Source organism: Ambystoma mexicanum, chromosome 4q (genome assembly GCF_040938575.1).
Source record: "Ambystoma mexicanum isolate Mex_15411 chromosome 4q, UKY_AmexF1_1, whole genome shotgun sequence".
NCBI lineage: Eukaryota > Metazoa > Chordata > Amphibia > Caudata > Ambystomatidae > Ambystoma > Ambystoma mexicanum.
Window position 1 is genome coordinate 38,180,399 of NC_090928.1, and position 18,916 is coordinate 38,199,314.

Consider the following 18,916-nt stretch of genomic DNA (forward strand, 5'->3'; position numbering starts at 1 on the left):
CGGATTCGAAAGTCTATCTGCAGGGCTAGATCCATAAGAGCCTGGAAGGAACTAGGACGAGCCACCCGGGCTAATTCATCCTTAATGTCCTCGTTTAGACCCCTGCGAAATAGTGTGAAACTTGCTTCAGAGGACCAATCCGCTTCCTTGACCAGTTGTTTGAATCTAGTAACGTATGTAAGCATGTCCTGGGTACCCTGTCGGAAATCAAGTAAGCGTTCTTGAGCACTAAAAACCTGTTCTCGGTGGTCGAACATAGTCTTGAGTGCCTGAATGAATCCATCATAATCATCCAGGAGGGCATCCCCTGAGTTGACTAAGGGCGTAGCCCAGGTTAACGCGTTCCCTGTGAGGTGCGAGATAATGAAGCCCAACTTCGCCCTAGAAGTGGAAAAATAATAGGGCTTAAAGGTAAAATGCGCCAAGCAGGAATCCAGGAATCCACGTAAGGATTTTGCCGATCCATCATATTTGTCCACCACTCCACCAAGCAACACGCTGTCCTTGTTAGCCGGGTCGCGAGACAAAACTAGCTGCTTTAGCGCAGCATTCTCAGCCTTTAAGTTCTGTACTTCAGTTGTGAGCTCTTGCATTCCACGCATAAGGTCCTGGACTGCTTTCTCCATAGCAGTATCAGTGTCGGTCGTTTTGCGTCTCAAACTGTCGTAAATCTCCCACCGTCTCACCTGGGATCGCTTCTTGCTCTGTTCCGCGGGAGGATTCCTCTTGTGGACGGATCAGGTCTTGTATAGACTCGCTCGAGTCTCGTCCGGCTGCAGAGCACGTTCAGAGTTCCGGGAAGGCCGCTGTTCCAGGATGTCCAGGAAAGTAGGTAGTGGTCGCTAAGAATGGGGATTCCAGGAGTCGAATAGAGGGAAAGGGAGAAGGATGGAGGAAGGAAACCAGGATCTTGGATAGAAGATTCGCCGAACAGCACACACACGTCAAGTCACTACCTAATGATAGCGTTGAGACGCGCGGGGCCGCGGCCAATTTATAGGACGTGCCGTGTGCGACGTGAAAGCTGGTGTGAGGCAAGTCGCTTGTTGCGGCCATGTTGGGAGTAACAAGGAATACAAGCCCCGGCGCGATAAGGACCAGGAGGTCCAGAAAGGGCAAGTTCTATGGGTCATGACACCTCCACAGGCTGAGCATTTCTGGCCTATTGCGGGATATGGGCCTTCATGCGGGAATTAGTAGCCACATCTGTAGCAAAATAGTTCTCCATTTCCTTTGCCCGTCAGGTCCAGCTTGTTGATGCTTTCGCCTTTGCCATGCGAGATCTTTATCTCCCCTAGTCCTTCCACCTGGGATGCCAGGGCCGCGTCAGAGAGTGCGAGGAGTAGGATCTCCTTCAGCGTGCGCAGTTTTTATAGTAATGTCTTTCAAAAGTCAGCGCACTCGCACCCTGCAATGATTTGGGAGCCTAGTGCTTCTTCATTTGAGTAATTGTTGAAATCGCAATCATTTTCAGTCTCAGCCATATGACAAAAGTGTCCATGGACTCCCCTTTGATCTGTTTTGTCGTATGAAAGATATGTCGCTCATAATCTAGATTCGTGTTAGGGGTGAAATAGTCAGTCAGCAAGGCTTTGAGGTTTGCATAGGTATCGGTCAAGCCCGCAGGTAGCTCATCTACTATGCCCCTGACATTGGGGCCAATGGACAGCGTGAGGATGCTGTGCTTCTTTTCTTCATCCAGGGGCCCAATGGCCTTGATGTACACTTCAAAGTCCCTGACCAATCTTTTCCACTGAGGTCCCAGACTGCTGGATTCTGTCAAGTCAAAGTGTGGGGGAAGTTGTGTGATGAGGCTGTCTTGGATCCTGGATGGTAGAGCCGGAGCCGGGGTGAGCGGAACCGAGAGTGCGTCATTATCCACTGACATTTTGGAGTGTCAATATGATAGCTTGAAGGAATTTGCAGATCACTTTTCACTATGCAGGCTTGTGAGTGACTGACCTTTTCCTTGCAAATGTCTTGTTAGCACTGACAGCAGGGGTGTTGTGGCGTGAAGTACAGAGGGCATGAAATGGTTTCTCCTTTGATGTAATAGTGTGCTTTCACTTCGCCTGTGAGCCACGTGTCTGCCAGCGTGTGTGGGATCACGGAGGCTGTCCGCTTGAGGTTGCAGCTTCTGCTGAGGTGTTCTCCACTGCTTTCTGGAGCCAGGTGCTGTTTCGGCGGTGGCGCAGAGTCCTACGGTGGGCGGAGCCAGCGCTCGCACGTGCATTCAGCAAACTCGAGTTTCCACGCCAGAACTGGTTCGTACCTTTTCCTAGCCCAGGCAAAACGGGGCAGCATTGTGAGGCTCAGTACGCCTTGAGTGCATCACGCGCCTACAAATCAATTTGCTTTATGGCCGGCAAACATCCTTCAAGCCGTGTCTGCTGCACCTCAACTCGCGCCTGTGCTTGGAGGGTAATGCCGACATCACGGGTCCATCGCCCGCCTCGTCGCCAATGTGCTGTCTAGGCAGACCTTGCCTGACAATCAAACCCACACAGGCTTTCAGGTGCGTAGCATCAAGGAAAAGGAAGACACCAAGAGCTTATCCTTCAAACATAAACTTGAACTGCTTTCCCCCATCGTCCGCCCCTCCCCTTCCCGTTGCTCCCACTCCCTACCCACGTGACATGGGAGGCTTTCTATTTAAAGTAACAGCATCACAGTGGGTACGAATACAAGAAGTACAAGACAAACACCCTGACGCAATATGGCTCCAGAAATATGAGGAGGAGAGAGGAATAATGTGGGATTTGTTGTCTTTATTACTATTCACTTCTTTGAAAACACTTTGGACCAAATTCACAAACATTCCAGCTCTGCAGACAATCGCTTGTAACTGCATTTTGCATTTGCAGCCACACGCATATTACATGCGCCGAGTGATTCACAAAGAACTTCGTGGGCCTGATTCACCCAAGCATTTTGCAATGGTGCAATCTCATTGAAAAACACTTTGTAAATCAGGCCCATAGGCGACAAAGGCAATTTGCACCAGCTAAACACAAAAAACAGGGTAATCGCTAGGCACAGGTTTCTGGATGTACAATTTAACATGGGACGGAGAAATGTGGACTGTAAACGTCGTTTCTGAGAGTGGTATGAATCCCTGGGAGGGCTGCATCGCTTTCAGGGGAAACTTGTAGAGAAGCTCATGTGTTCCTGCTGATGTGTTCATGTCCTCGGGCTGGTGCAGGAGCAAGGGCCAGGCTGCTCCTTTGGAATCAGGGACCCCCGCTGTGTTTGCAGGTGTGTCCCTCATTTGCATTGCCTGGCCATGCCCACTCCTCCAGACATGCCCATTTTGCTGGTGGAAAGTGGGTGTTATCAGTCTGTCGTGTTACTGCGTAGCACAACTTATTACAACGTACCCTCCAAAACATAAAACAAATACAAAAATACACAAGATTTCATTACTCAACAGATACACGCACAATCAATTATATATAGCAAAAATAAGGGTCCAATCGAATATATCATACTAAGGGAGGAGCCGGAATAACCGGGGTTACTGAGTGGGAAGAGGTCGAGATTGTGCATCATCCTCGCAGTCCCACCTGTTAACACCCACACTAATAGAACTACAACTCTGCGCAATACCGCCACCATTTGTGCACACACATTTTTATTAGGACCTGCCACGGATGATGGCCCATTTGAACTTTTGCGCATACACTTGCGGCTGCAAATCTGCTTCGTCTTTCGGCCCTTAGGGCTCCCTCTTTTACCTCAGCAGTTGTCTTGTCACCATAGGGTTGGAATCTGGGGGTCGCATTGTTAGATCTGTGACTGATGTGCTGCCCATTTGTAATTGGTTATGTATAATGCGCTTAATACCCAGAGGTTTCTAAGCGCGGACCTGGGGATCGAACCCATGTTGCTGTGCATCCTCTTGCTTTCAAGGCTAGAGCGTTGCCCCTGAGCAGCCCTCCGTAGACTCCTATTTCTCGCGCTGCTAACTCCAGCGTGAGGAGGGCTGGCATGCTGCTACGTAGGTGCTCCATTTGTTAAATTAAATACACATAAATAACCTTAATTCAAAGGCATATAAATAAAGTCTCAACAGTACTTATAAAATAAATTAAGTGCGCACATAAATACATTAGCAAAAGTCTCTGGTTCATGTCACAGTCTTGTCCCCTCAGGTGCGTGGGATCTCAACTGTGGTGTCCTGGCTTTCCGTGTTTACTGTGTAAGTGCTGGAGGCAGGGTTCTTGGCTTCCAGATATTCAACGACGCCATAGAAGAGCATCCCAACAGCCAGCACGCACAGCAGGATATAGAGCTTCACGTAGACGCACAGGAAGGAGCCGTACCCAAAGGCAACGACGAACCCCACCGACTCCCAAAGGCAGCAGTTAGAGAACGCCGCTTCCTTGTTCTTTTCAAATAAGACTCCATAGAGAGCTGGAAAAAAGCAGATGATTTACGCATTAAGAAGATGCTTTCCAAACAATTATTCCATACACATGTGTCGCCACTATGCTTCGGTGGTTTGTCTAGTATTAATATAGTTATTTCTCTCTTCTCAACTGTACTAATGTACTTGGATCTTGTATGGAGGGCTGCTTTAGTGGGATGGGAAGGAGCATAATGATGCGAAACCTGGCGTGTTGCTGCACGCACATGAAAAGTAACCATGTTCATTATGCCAGTAAGGTAAGTGAGTTGCGTTGAGACACGTGTGTGTTGCAATATGGGAGCCTCTGATCTTGTTACTCTGCTTGTTAAGTTGCAAACCAAGTCAGTTCTGAGGGTGTGGATGGTTCGTGGGAGTGCCAGAGAAACTGCTATTTGTGGTGAGTTGGTTGGAGAGGTGGAGAGTTTGCATGGTTTTAGTGTTAGAGGCTGGAGGGATGTATAAGGGAATGTTTTTCTCCAAGGTATTTGTGGGTGGCTCCAGTGTGTAGAAAGTAAAAGTGTGAGTGGGTTTCTCTGCAGTTTGTTTGTGTAGCTCCTGTGTGTAGAAAGAAAAAGTGCGAGTGGGTTTCTCCGCAGGGCATTTGTGGGTGGCTCTTGTGTGCAGAAGGTAACATGGTGAGTGGGTTTCTCTGCAGGATATTTGTGGGTGGCTCTTGTTTGTAGAAAGAAACGGGTGAGTGGGTTTTTCTGCAGGATATTTGTGGGTGGCTCCTGTGTGTAGAAAGAAAAAGTGCGAGTGGGTTTCTCTGCAGGGTATTTGTGGGTGGCTCTTGTGTATACACAGAACAATGGTGAGTGGGTTTCTCTGTAGGGTATTTGTGGGTGGCTCTTGTTTGTAGAAAGAAAACAGGTGAGTGGGATTCTCTGCAGGGCGTTTGTGGGTGGTCCTTGTGGTAGATAGAAAAAGGGTGAGTGAGTTAGTGATATGAGAGGTGGTTGAAGGAAATCCATTTCTGTGATAATTCATACATATGTATCTGGACTCACCACTTGTTCGTGCCAGCCAGACCGCATCAGCAATGCCCCAGAGGGCTGATAAAATGAAGAACACTGCAAACTGGTCGGTGTTAGGCTTCCAGAGCAGCAGTGCAATAATGCAGGCTGCATGCACCCCAGCACCTGTCAATAGGAAATGCCACAGTATTGATGGGGAGAACTCTAGGAATGATAGTGTTAGACTGTAGACAATACAATTCAGAACCTGTATCAATAAATCTACTGCTGTGTTATAAGAAACCAAAAGAAAGGGCGAGAGAGTAAGAGAGAGACAGCGATAAAGTGCCTAACATCTAATCTAAACTGAGAAAAAGGGTCCACGAAGTTCCCATACAGAGTAAAAATGACTCAAACATGAAGAATACTGAAGTGAAATAGGTAAAATATCATTTACTGAGAATAACTAATTGTGATATATTTTTATCCCAAAATAAAGCTCCTTTATAATGAACTAAGCTAAACATGAAGAATTTTTAAAACGATCAAAACAGAAAAGAAAACACCCGTGGACTGCAGAGGTACGTTTAGAGTAGGTAGGGAAGGGGCGGAGCCATGGAGGGTCTCCCCAGATTGAAAATGTATAATTTCACAAATTAATATAGGTTAAGTTCAACTAAAGCAGTGCTGAGTAGTTACCCCCATACCACCAATGAATGATGTATCATAAATAGATGTTAACATACATTTAGACAGACTTCAGCTTTTATGTATAAATATGTAAAAAGTAGTTATTTATACTTTATTCATTTAAAACCCACTTATGTTTGCTGTTTAGGTTACTTTCAATGTGAAATTAGTTTGTTTTATGACATCCGTTTCCGGGCTTTTATTGCTGGGATATTATAATATTGAAGCAATTTTCATCAAATTATTACGTTCAAAACAAAAATGTACCCCATTGCCTAGAAAACATTGAGGATTCCTAGAACACATCCTGCTCCACGCCCTCCACAAAGGGGCACAATATTTGCTATTGTCTGGAGCACTTTCCAGGCCTGGGATGGCAGTTTATCACCCTCTGATTCCTGCACATGTGCATCGTGGTGGCAGCTGTGGCTAAGCCGCACCACCCAGGCATAGCTGCTCTGTGTATATTAAAGGCACAAGGTTAACTTACCGGTGACAAAGATGGCGATCCTGCCTGTGTATTGGGATATCTTTCCGAAGAACATACAGCAGACTGAATTGGATACTCCGAAGCAGATCAACACGTAGCCCACAAATTTCAGTCCGAGGACACAGGTGACATATGACTGTGAAGAAATACATCAAATGTGGTTACTCTCAGGCTTAAAGATTTCTGAATCCGAAAAACTGTTCAATAATATTCCCAAAGAAGCAACGTGCTGCCTGTTACATTCGGATAATTGGAATGCAACATGTAAAGTAATCCTTGAGACCAGGACATAGATGCTCTTAGAACAGAAAGGCAATCAGTGCAGAACTTCAGGGCCGCGTGCTGGAAGGAATTTCTAGGACCACAGCGGTCCTTGCTGGTGTGGCTGTGCTCTGCTAGTGATAAATTCAGGCATCCAAAATTCAGTAGCTTTCATGTCAATGTCAACAGTGTTTTGTACAGTGAACAGAGTTCCATGGCATGGCTTCTATAAAACTGCATCTTTGCACAATAGCAAAGTCGCTGCCAGACTCAGGTATGTTGTGATCTCACTGCCAGTCTTCAGTAATTCAATGTATCTAGGATTTGGGCACCCTATGCTGTTTTCAAAAGTAAGCCAATTTATGTGACAGGCGTTTTGAATTTATTATTTCACTTGTTACTTTTTGAAATGGGCTCCTTTTCTGATACTGTAATAGTAGGGAGCATTATTATTCAACTCAACAGTATCCAATATATATCGACTTGGGAAGGATAATGGGCTGATTTGACTTCATTAGGATTTGAACCTGTAACTTGATGCTGCACATATATCCCTGAGTGTGTGTTTAACTCATTGAGCCGCTTTTCTAGGAGTAGCTTCCTATCCCCGTAAGTAATATCACACTCCATTGGTTCCCTTTAGTAAAATGAAAAACTGAAAATCAGGAATGACTTGCGCATTCCTCCTGTACCCCATCAGTATAATAGATTATGTTACGCAGATAAAAGAATGCATAGATCAAGAGCTGTACAATGCTGCCTCCTTTATATTGATACGCACCTTTGTGTAATCACTTGCAAGGAACCCTTGTTCAAGTCCACCGAAGATTGTGAGCGGGATCAGAAGACACTGGCGCTTATCACGCAGCTGCCGGAAGGTGGCCAAGAATGTAGAGCAAAAGGACGGTTTGTTCTCTTCCACTTCTTGTCCGTCCTTTTTTTCAATTCGATCCAAAAATATGATAATTAATGCCACACCAATGACCCCACAGCCTGCAAAAGAAGAGCATATTAGGGGTTAGACAACAGGGTATTGTGATGTGTGGTGTTAAGTGTTTTGTATAAAAACAATACCTGATTGCAGAGTCATTTCTACTTTAAAGAATCATTATATTCTTTATTTTCAAGAAAATAAGTGGATGAATGGAATTATTGTTAGGTTTCAAATTAAGTAGAAGCTGATCCCCTCAGTTTGCTACCATAGGTTGGAAGGCAAACATAGGATCACGATAAACCATTTTGGGTTACCGAGGAAACCAATGGGTTAGCACCTGAATTCTCGCACATTGTATATGGAGAATAAAAAAGGTCATCTAACTGTAGCAAAATATAAATACCACATTTCTATATACACATTATGCCGGCTTTGTCCCGGTTGTAAGTATTGCAATACTAGGGGCTATTCTTATCCAATTGTATTGCACTGAAATGATTGACCTAAGAAGGTCTGACCTTAACCTGTGATGTCAGGCAGCACACAGATCACTGAGTGAGTGCTTAGCTCGATGAGCTACCTTGTCCACACAAAAAGACGACACAAATATGATTGGATTATCCTACACTGCAACATGTGAAACAAACACACATTGTCACTCGGACTCGCATCTGATGTAAACTTTTGAGAAACAGAACAGAAATAAACATCAAAGCATTGGTTTAAGAAGAAAATAAGCAGCAATGGCTCGGCAAGAAACAACCCAATGATTTGATGGCCAACTCAATGATATGGAATCAGACACCTCAATGGCAGCACAGGTGATAGTTGGGAATCTATTTGATCACTCAGACAAAACAAGAACTTGGGGTGTTGTCACTTTGTCTTTTATTTCCTCCAGCTCCATGTTGTGATTCCATTCAACTTCTATTGATCTTTATGCATGTATACAATAGAACATAGAAAAATATTATGCAAGCATTCTTCAAATTCTATGACTGGTGTTCCCCAATGACCCATTAAGGCTCTTGCTATACATCAAATACTGTACTTAAAGGTGTTCTGTAATATGGCGGATTAGGATGTGGAATTTCCAGGCCAAAGTCACTCTTTATCATTGCGAAAACTGATCCATTTGCAAAAATAGATAATACATTAACCCCTCAAGTGCCAAGCTATTATTGAAATCTATGTAAAAAGGACAAGTAGACTACATCACAATCGTGTTTTATACCTCCAACTTTTTACTGTAACTATCTTAATATGCTTGAAATGCTGATTGCCTAAGCTTTTGAAAAAACATAATTGGACCAGATCTTGTTTTTAAACCCAATCACCCAAGAATAGAGAGACATTCAGTCCAAAATCATAAGAATAATTCTAATAAAAGCCCAAAAGAGGGATAAATCACAAATGCATCCATGTAATGATGAGTGCTGATTCGGTGTCCCAGTGCGGGCAGAAGCCTGCATATATCCGTAAGTACGTTGATATCTTCCGTCACCTACAGTATTCGTAAGTTGATTGAACTCAGAGGGCCTGATTTACAATTCGTTTTTCAATGAGCTTGAGCCATTGTAAAATGTGTTTCTGAATCAGGCCCTTAACCGTGTATTTAATAAAGAAGCACCATAGGAAAATCATTACAATATTTCTCTAAACATTTGCAAACTCCCCTGAATGCAGAGCAAATCTGTCTGAAGGTTTATCTTGTTTCATTGATAGATTGTTCCATTCACATCTAACAAAACTAACATCCTGGATTCATGATAGTTTGGATATATTCCTGAAAACTGCATGTTCTGCCACAGGACAAGTACCACTGCATTGTTACATCAGATGTGGGACTTTAGAATATTACCATAGACCATATTACCGTGAATGGCTTGAGCGCATTAATGCTCTTAATAGGTCAGGGATCACAAATGATGCTTATTGACCTGGCTAAATTACATTAATTTGCACCCTTTGTGTTTCATAGAGAATGTTTTGTTATGATATGTTAAAGGATATTTATACCGCACACTGTCACCACCAGAGTAGTCCCCTGGTGCTCTGGCAGATCTGAAAAGCAAGAGGGTAGGGTAAGCTAGTAGGACTGAGCAGGAAAAGCGCAAGAGAGCTGTGATGTGCTTTTGGCAGCTTCAGTTCGGTTTACACTGTTCGCTGAGCATAGGTGTGATTATTCGGTTGGTAGCTGTCATGTGCTGTTGTGCGAGACTATGTGTGGTTGCTGCAGTGTAGTGAAGTGCATGCTGTTTGTTGTGCAATATAGGTATGGTTGTGTTTAGTTTAGAGTTTGAGAGGTTTAAGCAGAAGGGTGATTCTTAAGTGGGTTGGTTAGTTGTGGTGCCCCATTGTACCTCCTCCACTTTGGCCACCTGTGGTACGCGTCCCTGCCAGTGTTGTGTATTGTGGTGTCCTGGGAGGGGGCGTGGTCTCCTTCCTATATGCTGTGCCGGGTAGTGGTTGTCTGCAGGGCTATTTAGAGGTGATGCCTCCTCCACCCTCCTCCCCTGCCTTCAGACTAATGGATGTCTACACTGCTTTGGGCTCAGGCATATCCTGGTGGGCAGCCGCCATCACTTCCCTGGGCCCCTTGAAGGGGGGCCTCATCCCTGTGCCCTTGAGCTACCTGGACAAAGTGGTTTATCTGTTTGGTCGCCACTCTTTCCCCTTCACCTCTTATGCCCTGTCTGTGGTTCCACCTAGGACGCTCCCATCTCTTTCATTAGCCTCCCGTGGGGCCGTCCTTATCACCAACGGACAGATTTCTAAATGGGATGTAAATATGCACTGCCTATGCAATTCAGTTCATGCACTACACGGATGTTCCAGATGTGACATTTTACTATACACGTACTTACCTAGTGCAGCCTTCTATGACACATATCCTAGTGGAACATTGTGATATATTCTCCCCTGGCACGGTTATCCCTCAAAACGCTATTTCTAGGATACTGACAAGTTTATCTCTGCATCGCAAAGGAGGTTCCTCAGGTAAACTTAAAGAATGCTGTGGCTTAAGCTTCAGCACATGAGAATGAGTTCCAATAAATCATGATGACCAATCAGTCATGATAATAACTTTGGGATACAGTATGTTTTACATTAAAAAAAATTGCAGTCAGTTTTAAACCTACCGGTGTAGGAGCCCAGCAGAGTGTAGATCACAGTGTCAGATGGGCGAGGTGATGTTACAGCCTCTGAGCCTGGACAGTCATCTGCTCCACAGTAGCTACCATTCAGACCTTGACGCCTTGACCCTAAATAGCAAGGAGACAAAATACGGAATAATTCACTTTCTTCTATAGACTGATGCTTCCTGCTACATTTTCAGGCAAAACTCATGTTGTTTCATTATTCTGATAAATGGACCTTCACTTTTTCAAGGAGCAGGTGGAGTTTTCCAGTGGAGACTCCACAGCTGTGTGTCCACAACAGAGAAAGTTTTAGTAATAGACATGAGGATAGATCCAAAATGCAAAATAGAATCTTAGAACAACATACTATCATGAAATCCTAAAGAGGGAAAAGGCAGTAAATGAAATGATTTTGCCCATTGCTTAAGAAGAAATACATAATTTTAGAATTACGTCTCGGACAGTACCAAGACAATGTAAAAAAAGCTATTTGGACGATGGACACTGTTGTGCTTTTTCAGTTCAGTTTTAGTACATAACTCAATTAACAGTGATGTGTTTTACTTTTTGTGAGAAGGCGTTGACTATATCAAGGCTCACTTTTTAGGACTGCTGTAATAAGGCAAGACTTTCTAAATACAGAAAAAAGCAAATGGCAAAAAGATAAGATGAAGCACTGAAGGTGGCTGTGGATAAGCCATGGAGGTCACCAGCATGCCCAACAATCACCTCTTGGTTAACAGGATCAACCCACCCGGATGAAAGGCAGATGCCACTTCTAGAGTATTCTTCTAAAAAGTCCTGCCATTGCACCTTAACCCATCCCCCCTATTCTCAGCACGAGTATGGTATTGTATGGTCCTGTAAACGTTTTCAAAATATGCTAGCAGTGATAAACTCGTAAGTACTTTTCTGAACTGAATGTTCTCATCAACAAATATTCACAATCGCTTTAGAATGAACTAAATTGGAGAAGAAAAATATGTGTTAAGTTTGTTAGAATATTATATAACAAAAGCACTAATATGCATTGTTCTTTAATAATCTTAGTGTCGTGCTGTAAAAGGGTGGCGTTACATTAGAGAAGTGGGCACTTCCTGGCATGATTGGAGCACTGGGGAGGAAGCATACATGTGTTTAGAATTAATTTTGTGTATGAATGTATGGTATTGGGTAAAGCAGGTGCGTTCTTCCCATAATCGGTGAAAAGAAGACATGATAGGAGGGATCCCTGTGATATCCCAGTGGATAAAGGGGGCCATTGGTATCAGTGTGATGGGTGGGCAGTGAATGTTGAGAGGTGGTCTTCTGCAAAGTTAAGGCAGAGAGTGGTGGTGCTGTAGTTGTTGAACCTTGTCCTTCTGCTCAGCATGATGCAGATCACATGTCACAGGATGCTCTGGTCAGGATGGTCTGGGAAGTGTATGTGCATTAAGGAAACCAAGTTATTACTTATTGAGTTATTAGAAGCCTTTGCCAATAAATGCTTGGAAGTAGCAAGTATGTGTGGTGACAAGACTGAGTGAGTGGCAGTGCCCAGAAGCCTGAGGCTTGGACTCAAAGCACATGAGGTTGTTATCATAACATGATGAGTTTGGCTCTTTGATCAATGAGATATGAGTGGGTGGCAGAGAGGGAGGACAACAGGTTCATGTTGTCTGTAATGGCATGTTTGGTGAGGGCTGGTTGGTGGATGATTTCTGAAAGCTGATGCTGTTGTCCCAAGAGAAGAAAGAGAGGAACGTTTAGTGACGGAGGTTCAGGGAGGTTTACCATTGCTAAAGCTGGGTAGTGGGAAACGCTGGTTGTGGGAGGAGGTTTGAGTGAGAAGACAGTAACTGTATTTTTTATTACCTCTAGAAAAATCAAATATCATAGATGATATTAGATTTCCCCAAATGCGACCTGTCTGGAGAATGAGAAAGAAGATTCCAAAGTATTCGTTGATGACATCCTCTGCTATTTTCCTCGCCGTCACTGCATGCTTTCGTCCAATCACTGTTATGTAGGTCCTTTTGGCCGTCCAGAGAGATCCTCCTCCTAAGCCCAGAAGAACTGAGGTGCTGACCAGGGTGTACCTGTAAAATAAAGGTCTCTTATTTTCATTTTTTTCTTTACATGTCTGTGGAAGGGTTACATCTGGCACTGCAATATAATGTTAACGCTTTCCTCCCTGGGAAAAACATTTCCACCTCAAACAATGCTTAACAGACAGGAGGAGTTAAGCTGATTTGTTATTTCAAGAAAGTAATTTGCAATGATCACCCTATGAAGGAATCTTTTTGTTTGATGAGGCTTGCTCATCAATGCTTGCACATCAATTATTATGTTATTCTAAATAAGTGTTTAACTTTTTGGTATATTCAGGCAAAAACTGGCCTACGAGGATACCTCAGGGGCAATGTGTGTGTCTTGGAAGCAAAACAATGTGGAGCAACACAGGTTTGAATCCCAGTCCACCGCTCAGATACTAGTCTTCGGTAGGCAGGCGTGTAATAAAAGATTGGCCTCATCATGAGTTGGATGGTATCTCAACTGGGATGCCGCCCCACTTTATTTGTGTTACTGCCCACCTGTCTGGCGGTTTTACTGTTGGATCACGGGTTGGATGGTAAACATTATTCCCCATTCCCCATTGGGTCCATTGGAACCAATGGAGAATTTTCAGTGCAATTACCGCCACCAGTATTACTGCGCGGTAATAGCACCAAAATCAGCATTTATCCAGTGTGTGGACAAAGAGCTCAGAGCTGGCGGTAAACAGGCCATACTCATGATTGGGCGGACCCTTAAATGCGGCGGTAACCCCATTCCCACTGCATTTAAGGGCTACTGCCCAACTCGTGATGAGGCAATTAATTTAACACGATTTATTGCAGTGGTGGTGGACATGATAGTTGCTCAATCAACTATTTGTAAGTGTCAGTGGAGACAATTTGACCAAATCTCTAAATTCAAGACTATTGTCAACTGTTTCAAATATGTTTTTGTTCTACAACAGTAATGATCTCATCAGCATGAAACAGTCTAAAGCAGTCCCAACACATCATTCTCTAGGATCCGGAGCAAGTCCCTGCCTTACTTCCGGCATTCATTCACAGATTACTTTCCTGCTAGTAAAATAAGGGAGATTTGGGATAACACGAGATTGGAAAAGGTTCTAGCTTCATTGAAATTGGTGCTGGGTATTGCGGGTCTCTGTACAAACATGGACAGCTGAATGTATTGTTTACTCCTGGAATGAGTACAGTCTCCTTAATGCAACCTTTCACAGAAATTAGGAAACTACCTACTCCAGCAAGGGAGGGTTACGTTTTTTGTTGCTGTCCCCTTCAAGGCAAGACAGCTCATTTTAAGAGGAACTTTATAATATTTTGAAAAACAAGAACTATGAACAACCTACTCAGAAACGAAAATATATAAAAAAGGACTGCATGTCCCAGGCAAAACTTGGAGTTTCAAACGCATTCAACACATCTGTTGATACTGATCATTGCACAGGGAGCGAGCGTGCCGCCAATTACTCAAAAGCAAAATTATGGATGCAACTGGCAATTAGGTGTTTCATTTGCGTGATTAATCCTTTTCTTCATATTCAATGCCAAGTGATTTTGTTGATGTATGAGGAAATGATTAAGTCAATGGAACACTTCATTTAAATGATGTGGTCTGGGCAGAAGCAGATATGTAAAGATGCTCACTTGCAAAAGTAAAATCTACATTACTAGCTGCTTTCCGATCTGTGGCGAATCATCTTCACTTCTGCAAAGGATTGAAATCCTTCCTTTTCATAAAATCTTTCAGCCTATAATCCTCATCATTCGCAGCCATATGAGCTTCTTGGCACGCTTGAACGTGCTTCCTGAATTTGTCCCTGTCTGTCCCATCGCCTTCATATTACGTCATCATTGTTTGCCCTCCATCTTTCACTCCTTATTATTCTCCTGCACTCTTTTGTCCTCTTCCTGGTTCTTACCGTTCAATGTTCTTGTCTAAACCTTTAATCTATTCTCCCTGCCATCGCCGAGTACTTATCTGTTCTTGTGTTCTTGTTTTATACCCAGTTACTGTCGTCTGCTCTTCTGTCTGCTCTTTTGCCTTGCACTTAACTGATCGGAATGTTTCCAAAGTTTGTGAAGGATTGGGATTCCCTTCCCCCCTTCCCTACGCTTTGGAGTCCCTGTGAAGTGGCTGCGCCAGCCGATGGTGCCTTATTGAACTCCACTATTAATTAAATGAATACATACACTATTGCTGAAAGGCTGCACATTGAACTACTTTAAATAATGATATGAAAATGTTGATGGATTTAAAAATAAATATTTTGAAGGAACACAGAAATTGATTGTCCAACTTCTGAAAATTGCAGGAAAAGGAGATTACCATTTTGGGTAGAAGTTGGCCAAGGTGTACGTAATGAAGCAGCACATGGAGAGGACAATGGTCCACTTGCAGCCCAGTTTCTCTGTGAGGATTGGAGCGAGGAATAGACAAGAACAGCAGAAGGCTCCATACATGACTGCCAGAGCCACGACTCCCATGTTCTGTTCCTTATTCAGGCTGCTCTGTGGAAGCAAAGAGAAAGAAACCATGTCTTTACCAACAATCCATAAAATGAAAAAGATCCCTAGTCTTTGTCTCAAACATGCCATGAAAATACAGGCTATGCCCTGAGAAGCTCAGTCATTGGTGGTGCACAAGGTAACCAGCAATACAAAAGATGCCTTAAGAATAAAAAGATATTGAAAGAGGGGGATCACTGGAGGGCTGGGGGCAGAAGAGGAGGTGCTCCGAGTGATTGAGATTTGTTCATTCGAGAAAATCTATGAGTCAATATTTATTTGTCGGGTATTGAAATGTATGTCAGCGTTAGCATGACATAATGAGTGTGAAAGAGTAGGATCAGCAACATGAAAATGTTATTTGAGGGTGTTACATGCCTGGAGCGGCCCTGTTTGTTTATGTAATTTAGCCATACAAAGGTGTTCTAACAAATAGGCACACATTCCACACACACTATTCATTGAAGTGGGAGAAAAGGAGTTTGTGGCCAGCTCAAGGATGGCTGGTGTATTGATCCCATTGCAGCTACTAGTCAAGAAGGAAGACCCAGCCAATCACTGGATGATTGCTCTTCCGGATGTTACAGGGAACATTTGTGCAAAGGTATTGTGGCGGAAGCTTGCACAATGGGCAGGGAATAAAGGTGTAATCCTACTAATGCAGAGTGGATAAAATAGAACAGACTCTAGACAAGAATGTTATTGCCTTGAAGACTTTTTTTTAAAATAATTGATAATTCATTCAAGTTAAATAAATAAGAAAGAGAGTTGGAGAACACAGCATGACAATTAATGGCAGCATGGATGGGTTTTAATAAATAATATGCAAAGTTTGCCTACCATCCAATAATGCATGCCCCTAAGGGCAAAGTGCCCCGTACAGTTCTATCTGATGCAGTCATTTGGTTGCTATCTAGAGTTGCATAATTTGACACATTGGAAGGTAACATTTGAAGACAAGCAATTGGTTTGCCGGGTCGCTCCTCTTCCCAGTGCATACAAGAGGATTTGGGGGTGCTGTGTAGTTAGCTGTGCTCTCTTGTCTTATTGTCCTTATGCTTTGTCAAAAAATAACATCCAATGCCATTTTAGCACGTCCCCAATTCATGCAAATGAGGACATATTAGCACGCTCATAAGCCAGGTCACAGAATTCTGCCAAGGAAAAGTAAGCCGCAGCCTACTATAAGGACTACCCTAAAAAGTGTGTATATCAAAATATGGACAAGATAGAATAAATGCACCTGGTGGAAGCCACGTGATCAATGAATCCCTTCATAAAGTTAAATGTATATTCAAAAAGTTTAAATCACAGGACTAAAATAATACTCTGTTTTATAGGGGTGACTTCAAATGTGCACAAACAATATAACAACCCAAACAGATAATATATTAATTGTTATTTTAACCTGCCGAACAAAAAGATCCCGGTTGTAGCTATGGGCAGCTCGTTTAAAATGGGCAGCGTCCTGCTACCCATCTGACTATTATAAAGGAGCCAGTATCCCAGAGACACATTCTGATGTCCCTGGCAACTGACATAGCATCTGGCTATATCTGGCATAACATACATTGATTGCAAAGACCCTAAAGATTAGTATCTTCTAGACCGAGATATGTTAAGCCAGAGAAAGCCGGTTACTATTTCAGTTGCCAGAGCCTTCAGAGTTGCTATTCATTTTATCATCCTGCCAGCAATCGGCTGATGTGATGTTGAGTCATGTCAACTCCCTGTGTGTGTTGCAACATTCTGGGTTCATGCTAGAGGTGTGTTCAGGAAAGGAAGACTGCATGTAAATTCAGGGCAAAGCAAAGGAGAAGCGCTGTGGACACAAGGCACAAGGACGTCTGGCACAGACTCAAAGGAGTAGGACAGCCCGTTGCCACCTACCTGCAAAGTCTGCAGGCCGCCATACGCAGTATACAGGAATAACATCCCAAAGGACACAACGAGGATGTTCTTGAAACGAGTGAGTCCCATTTTCACTTCAGGAAGTGCAGTAACTCAGAGAGGTGAGGTTTAGCTGTGGAGGTTCTGAGCTCGCCGTTCTAGGCTCACGCGAGGATGATGTGCTCTGTAAATAAGGATAGACATGTTTGACATTATAGGAATCCTATTATGCTGAATGAATCTATAGACTATTGACATTTCCAGACAGGCCTGCATGCTGATCTGTGGTGCAGAGATCCTGTTGGGTAGAAGGAAACACAACACTATAGGGTGAGGTCCCACGGTTCCCACTCACCAGAAAACACCTCTCCCTCTAAGGCTAAACTTTGACACGTAAGGGGCCTGTGTAAAGGCCAAACACTGCTGCTATAAGTTAGGCTCTGCCAAAAAAGCCATGTGCCAGGAGATAGACTTATCCAGTTTATAATGATGTATTACTGGCAGCGTGGTATTACATGCATGCTACCATCTAGCAGCAATTCGTTTAGCAAAGCCTGTTTTACCATTAGTGGTAAATATACAGCGGCAGAACACATCAGCCACTCTGCATGCGTCATTTCTATGATCTGCTGCATTCTTCAGGAGTGAGCTCTGCACTGACAGTCCCCCTTTATCGTGGGGCCAATGGCTGCATTTTCATGATCGCTTTATACTTGGGACCTCCTGGTGATGCAACCTAGTGGAGGAGATCCTGTAAATGTGCAGCTGCTGCACTCATTGGCGGTGCTCTACAGCTGTGGATACCCAATACAAGACTAACCACTGTGTGATATGGCCATACACAGAAGGTATAGGTGAACGGTCTTGTGGAGTGAGCATTGATAGCGCATCTCACATCTCATACAGATAAAGTAATGCACTTACATTGAGGAGTGTTACAGCAGCTGCTTGAGCATAAATGCCGTGCTCTCCATGCTGCAATACATGCAGTATGGGGAGAGCACCGTTTCCAGTCACTTTGCGGGGCCATTGTACTCTAATACGGCCTCCGGATTGTGGCTGGTCATGTTTGAGAGCACCCACACATATCCATATAAACTGAATCAGATTGTAACTCACTGTTCTGTCTGCAGGTCGCTGAAGGGTCCTCTTAGTTACAGATGTTCCTTTTCTTCAGTGTAGATGGGAGACACCAGTGCACAGCTGTCTTGGAGCCTGGATCTCATTCACAACCTCCGAAGAACTGCTCGCCTGCTTTATAACAAGTGAGACTGGGCACACCCTAAAATTATAACCAGTGCCACTAGGAAAGTAAATGGAAATTTGAAACATCATCCGAGTCACTCATTTGGGAAGTTTGATTTCATCATCCACTCATCCACGTAATCGCTACTGTCAATTAGCAATTTCACAACTTGGTACTTTTGACATGATCTCATGCCAGAATGTGTATCTAATATAGTATAGTCTTATATCGAAGAACTTTTAGGTGGATTTCAACCTATGGACACCCCCGACTGGATTTACTTGTGAATGTTCCTCTTGGAACTTAATGTTGCACTGTGTGTTAATCTACTGAGTCATA

The 18,916-nt window shown here is 43.6% G+C and overlaps 1 protein-coding gene across 1 annotated transcript; it reads right to left on the reverse strand.

Annotated features, from left to right (window-relative positions):
* Positions 1-4,147: 4,147 nt before the first annotated feature.
* LOC138467183 (protein unc-93 homolog A-like) lies at positions 4,148-18,544 on the reverse strand. The gene is made up of 9 exons (XM_069607244.1): positions 18,451-18,544; positions 17,332-17,515; positions 15,263-15,444; positions 12,734-12,957; positions 10,880-11,002; positions 7,584-7,795; positions 6,542-6,677; positions 5,416-5,547; positions 4,148-4,413 (listed from the first exon to the last, which is right to left on the reverse strand). The coding sequence occupies exons 2-9, from the start codon at positions 17,419-17,421 to the stop codon at positions 4,148-4,150; spliced, it is 1,365 nt and encodes a 454-aa protein (XP_069463345.1). The 5' UTR covers positions 17,422-17,515; positions 18,451-18,544.
* Between the last annotated feature and the right edge of the window lie 372 nt (positions 18,545-18,916).

Coding starts and splice junctions, on each gene's coding strand:
- LOC138467183 (XM_069607244.1), bottom strand. CDS start 17,421: ATGGGACTCACTCGTTTCAAGAACATCCTCGTTGTGTCCTTTGGGATG. Junction 15,445..17,331: donor GCGGCCTGCAGACTTTGCAG/GTAGGTGGCAAC, acceptor TTGCTTCCACAG/AGCAGCCTGAATAAGGAACA. Junction 11,003..12,733: donor GATATTTGATTTTTCTAGAG/GTAATAAAAAAT, acceptor CTTGCTATTTAG/GGTCAAGGCGTCAAGGTCTG.